This window comes from Alligator sinensis, unplaced genomic scaffold (genome assembly GCF_000455745.1).
Source record: "Alligator sinensis unplaced genomic scaffold, ASM45574v1 scaffold13_1, whole genome shotgun sequence".
NCBI lineage: Eukaryota > Metazoa > Chordata > Crocodylia > Alligatoridae > Alligator > Alligator sinensis.
The window spans coordinates 2,819,677-2,825,676 of record NW_005841909.1 but is presented as its reverse complement, the minus strand read 5'-3'; the positions used below and the strand labels follow the sequence as shown (position 1 = coordinate 2,825,676).

The 6,000-nt window shown below is 39.4% G+C and overlaps 1 protein-coding gene across 1 annotated transcript in view; it reads right to left on the bottom strand.

The window, feature by feature from the left end:
• Positions 1-6,000, bottom strand: part of SYNE2 (spectrin repeat containing nuclear envelope protein 2) — a 256,030-nt gene that overhangs the window by 191,682 nt on the left and 58,348 nt on the right. Inside the window, 5 exon segments of the mRNA XM_025197915.1 lie at positions 1-594; positions 2,354-2,501; positions 3,034-3,191; positions 4,743-4,866; positions 5,485-5,603. The exon segment at positions 1-594 is cut by the window's left edge and continues 47 nt beyond it. Of these exon segments, the coding sequence (XP_025053700.1) occupies positions 1-594; positions 2,354-2,501; positions 3,034-3,191; positions 4,743-4,866; positions 5,485-5,603 (1,143 nt within the window).

Below are 6,000 nucleotides of genomic sequence, written 5' to 3'. Positions count from 1 at the left end.
AGGAATCGTTGGATCCCTCAAGCCTATTTTATTCATCTTATCATGTATATCTTGAATATTTTTTAAAAGTTCAGAATTTCTTGTAGAAAAAGTCTCCTGTAATTCATATTCCTGGGTGAGCTCCTGTTTATCTATCTGGCCACAGGCATCATTTACTGTTTCCAATAAAGTTGCAACCAGTTTTTCGCAGCAAACCATCCCTCCGCATTCAGCATCTTCCAGATGGATATCAACTAGACTCAGGCGTTCATCCAAACATTTGGCCTCCTCTTTCAAACGAGAAATTTCTTGCTGTGCCATTTCTTTCCACGCAGTCTCTTGCCCTGCGGGTTCTCCAGGCTGCGATAGACTTGCAGCACGCTCAATAGAAAGTTTGACTTTTTTAAAAGTAGCCAAAAAAGCATCTAGATCTTTAAGGACTTTTTCGCTGACCTGCATTTTGTGATTCATTTCTTCAAATTGCTTTTTATATTTATGCATCAGCCTGCAGGCAGCTTTGAAATCTGCTGGGTTAAATTCATCTCTTGTTGAGCTATCTAGCTCTTCCAGTTGTTTGCATTGTTCAATATGATTTTCTATAGATTTCTGGATCTCCTGAAATTGAGAGAATCATGGCAAGGTTACCAAAGTGGAAGAGAAACTGTATCTTGTATTTCCAGCAAAACATACAGAAAAAAAAAATTCACATAACCCCCCTCAAAAAACTGATAATGTTAAAAGCACAGAGAAGAATGTCTTCAGCTTTTTGCTGTTTGGTCTTTTTGCTTAGTACATAGCCACTCATAAGAGAGAAGAATACATTAGGAATTTTACTTTCTCAGGGCATGTTTATATGTGAGCTTTAATGGGCCGTAGCCCATTTTAATGTTCATTAAAGCATCACAAAAAACCCGTGAGCTTTTGCTAATGCACATTAAAATAGGCTAATGCTCCTTTTCAAGTACCTCACAATGGAGGTACTAAATTTAATGCACATGAGCAAAAGTGCATTAATGAAAGTGTAAATGTACCCTCTCTGTGTAAAATATGTATGTATTAGAATTCTGTGTGCAAAGTCTGAGCATTATGAGGTCATGTAATACTCAGAGGAAATAAACTTCAGGGTTCATAGCTTCAATGTAAATCTTGGAATAGCTACAGGGGAGGCCTGGGAGAGTCAGAATTATTTTCAGAATTGAAACAATTAGACTGCAGGGACCTCACTGCCAAGAATGGTCTCATACTCATAGGGCTAGGTCCTGTTTCACTTTGTGTGTCTAAATGGCAGCTGTGTACCTGCAGCTTCTGTCACTTACACAGAGTCTTGGATTCAGCGTTGCTCATGCACGCCAGTTGAGCATGCTCAGCCAGTTTGCACTCTGCGACAGACTGCAGACAGCTGCACAACAGAACAGAACTGCCCAGGTTGCGCATACAGCCAAGTTAATTCCCAGATTTTAGTTGCAGATACACCAGGAGCTATAAACCTAAGTGTGCTGCCCAGCTGAGTGGCACACATTGTTTTGACAGGTCCTAGTACATTGGGAGCCTGGTATTGGGCTGCTGCAGTGTACAGTAAGCTATAAACCCTCGTGTGCCAACTAACTGGGTAGCACACAGGGTTTTTACTCATCCCTAGCATGAGACCCTGGGATTTGGCTGCCATAACCCAATTCCCGGATCCCCCTGTGCCAGGATCTATAAAACCATGTGTGCTACCCAGCTGCGTGACACACAAGGTTTTGACAGGTCCTGGGTAGCCACACATTTAATTTAAGGCATGATAAAAACAAGCCACAAAGTTAGTCTACATTATATGTGGAGTATCTTTGTGGCTTATTTACTTCATTATCACACCTAAATAAAGGTGCACATGTGCCTGGGTTATTATTTAACACCCAATTGACCTGTTAATCATGTCTTAAATGTAACATGTGTCAGGGGCCTAAAGGTCTTCAGGGAGACAGATCTGGATGGTACAATTCCCAGAATAGGTAATGGTCATGCTTGTAGCTGTCAGAACTTCTTCAATTCAAGCCTGATAAAAAACAGATAGGTGGAGACCAAAGTCATACTAGATGGGAGGAAGAATCAAAAGCAAGAAGTGATATTTATGATTCCATTATGAATGGGTCTGATGAAGGCATGCTTACCTTCCCTCTGCAGTAGCAATATTATTCACAGAAAAGAGGATAACACATGCTGATCCAAAAGGGTCAGAACCTCTCAGACTGCTAACAACACTCCCAGATCCTTGAGTGAGAAGTACCATACAGTTCTCTTGTTCTTGCTTGTCCAAATGCCTAGTTTTGCAGGGTTTCACACTGTTCCCATGTTAGAAAACTGAAACGTACCCTTTGTGTTTATCTCTTACCTTCAATTCTCCATAAATGAGAGGAATATTTGTCAGAGTCAATAGCTGTACATCCTTTTTGTGCAGCTGCTGATCTGGTTCACATAGAAAATTGGATTCATTTTCTATTGGCAAAACAAGTTCCAAAGCAGTCTTTAACGATTTCATTCTACAAGAAAAGGAAATAAAAATGAACATGAGTAGCAGCCAGGGAAAAGGCACTAATCATGCAGCAGGGCAAAACCCCCCACAATCTTACTGTAAACCCACTGGCCATTGCATAGATCTGGAGAGTACCCTCCTCACACAAGTATAAAGGGGAATTTTGCCAGAAATGTAAACAGGATCAGACTCCACTCTATGTATTTTAATCAAAAGGTTGAAGGAAACTCCAAATATAATCATGTAGAAACTAAAACTTGGTCTTATAAAAGTTTGCTCTTTAAAATTCTTAATGCAAATGTCCCTAAATGTTTATTGGTATATTGTACATATGACAGATAATACTCCATAGAATACAGTAATGCTGTGTTAAGTTTATACGATTTAAATCAAGCAATGCCAAAATTAGGAACCTCATGCAATTTTACCTCTGCCTTGCAGAATGCAAAATATGCACTACCCGATATGTGTTTTAATGACATGACAACATACTGTTCCTCAGCTAATGCGAAGTAAAGCCATGAAATGTTATTTTATACCTGGGATTTAGAACAACCTGAAGCTCACTCCATTCTCTTTTCAGCTTGTTTCTCATTTCAGAAATAGTAAGTTTCTCTGATTCATCCACAAGATTTTCTAACTTAGATGCAATAATTTCAAACTGCATCCAACATGAATTAGCTTTACTCTGTAAAACCTAAAATAAATGTACATAGTTATAAGACTGAAAATGGCACTACATTATACCTCATGCATTTGAAAGCTACCTTAAATAGTGTTACTATACACTAGAAAGTATCACTTATAGTTATAATTGCCCATTACAGACTTCCCATTTCAAGCCCCTATTTTTAACTGTTTCTAACTTTGCTAGGCTTTACCCACTTGGACTAAAATTTTCCAAGCCAGGTATCTACCTCTGGCTTATACTTTTTATTTGGAAAAGCTTCAACAGAATGGTCCAGTCATTTCTCAAGAATGATGGGAAAGTGCATTGTTTTGCACATGTTAAAAACAAAACAAAATAAAACCAAAAAACTTTCAACCATTTATTTTGAGAAAAACTAGCATCTCCAGGCTTGGAGCAAGGATTTGGAATTTTTTAGAAAGGATGCCTTGGTGGTAGGTACATACCTTTTACCATCTCTATGAAAATTATCCCAAATATGGCCAAGTTACAAGCCTTTGAACAATCCTATTTTGTACAAGTACAACAGAGACTAGTCAGAGCTAAACTGTCCAGAGATTCCATCTGCACTCATCATACCTCATTGCCCCAAAGTCCTACAGTCAAACCTGGCTACTATGAACCATCTCCTCAAAGCAGCAAAAGGTACCCTAAGCCAGGGCTACCAGGACTGAGTGGTACTTTTTGCTCTTTCCATCTGTTAGGAGGAACTAAGAGCAGGGACACTGTCTCCCCTGTGTTCTTTGTAGCCCCTTTTAGGCATAGGTAACGAGTAAAACACAGTAAGGGATGCTTGACTTTGCAAGCTTCACGCATGGTTTTCTTTTTTGTAATGTGACAAAATAATGTTTTACTGGCAATTCAGTCCATTACAAATGACAAGCCTAAATTAATTGTGCAGGTAATGGGGCAAATTGTCCTTCTGGCCACGGTGGCCCAATTCCACTTTGTGTATGACCTCGGTCCTGCAAAGTAGATTTAATAGATTTCATAGACATTAGGGCTGGAAGGGACCTCGTAAGATCGTCAGGTCCTGCCCTCTGCCCAAAGGGCAGGAAGTCAGCTAGAGTCAAAGGATCCCAGCAACATAAGCATCCAAGTGTATCTTAAAAGTGTCCAGAGTAGGTGCTTGCACCACCTCTGGGGGGAGTCTATTCCAGGCTTTGGGGGCTCAAACAGTGAAGAAGCTTTTCCTTATGTCCAGTCCAAAACGGTCTTGCAGGACTTTGTGACTGTTAGACCTTGTCATCCCTTGGGGTGCTCCAGTGAACAGGCCTTTCCCCAGATCCTGATGCACACCCCTTATGTATTTATTGGTTGCCACCAAGTCCCCCCCGAGCCTGCGCTTCTCCAAGCTGAAGAGCCCCATCCTTTCTGTGACTGGGGAGCCCTCAGGAGTCCTCTTGAAGGCAACAGCTCTTGCAGATGCTTATTACCCCTTAGAGCATGCTCAGCCTCTTGAAGGAGATTGCCCCGAATGAGAAAATATCATAACGCCTTATTCCTAATGCATTAACATTGTACACAAGTGATACGTTTGTGAAAACACTCAGGATCTACCTCTAGATCGCACAGTTTATTCTGAAGGCATGAGGCATCTTGTATTTCACTGGTAAAACCAGACACAACTTCATCTTTGATGCTTTGTAAATGAAGTTCCAGATTACTTTTCTCTGCATCAAAGCTAGGAAAAAAGCAGCAGTTTTTAGACATGGCATTTATTTTAATATGATTATTTTTATTGTAACAAAAGACTCTGATGTGCTGGATCACGGCATGGCATTTAAAGTAAGTTCAGCAATTTTCTAATATAATTTTTTTTCCTGTTTTCTAAACAGAGCAAACATTGAAGAGCATTTATGCATACATTTGAGTTATTGCTCACTTAGGTATAGATCTGTGTATGTGAATGACAGTTTACATGCTCTCACAGGAGTTCTGGGTGTCAAAACCAGCCATTCTTTAAAAATGCGGTCCACCATATTGGTCTTACCATATTCAGAATTATTAATAAGGCATATATATACACCTGAAGCAGAGCTCTCCCTCATGAAAGAGGAGACATGAGCAGGAAAAAATTAACTCTATCTTTGCTATACAGATCTTTTAAAATATTTAGCTATTGGAGCAACTCATTGTATGACTAATCTATATGGACACTCAAGCAACATTTGGTATAAGTAAAGAACAGTATCCAGCATAGATAAAGTAGTCCAGATCCATACCATTTCAAATGTATTTTCAAAATTTCAATATCCTGTTGTCTCTTAAACATGTATGTATTCTACCAGTTAAAAATTACCTCTCTAATAAGGTCTTTAATGGCAAATCACCATGTTTCTCTGACTTCTTTGTACAGCTTTCTCCATTCTGATGTTTCACATCCATTTCCAAAATCTCATCTGTAATAGGGCCTGCCAACTAAGCAAATGTGAAAAAAATCAATTATGATGATGTCTGTGTTACAATATAACTGTACATTTAATGGAGATCAATAGGCACATGCACACACTTGCACGCACACACACACACAAGAAAGAAATAACCAATTTCTTGTTTGACAATAACACATCATAATGACAGACGTTTCCTTCACATCCTCAGCTATTGGTGCTTATGCTGTGGAGTCTCGTGCTGAACTCTGTGTAGGTCATCAGCATGTTTTGGATATCTTGTTGACAAGTACTATACTGCTTCTGTGCATTATTTTTATGTGAACTATTATGCTCCTGTGACACCCTAGACAAGACTTGTTCCTCTATGTCATTCAAATACTTGTAGACTATCATACTTCCTCCACGTTGGAAACTATTTTAAA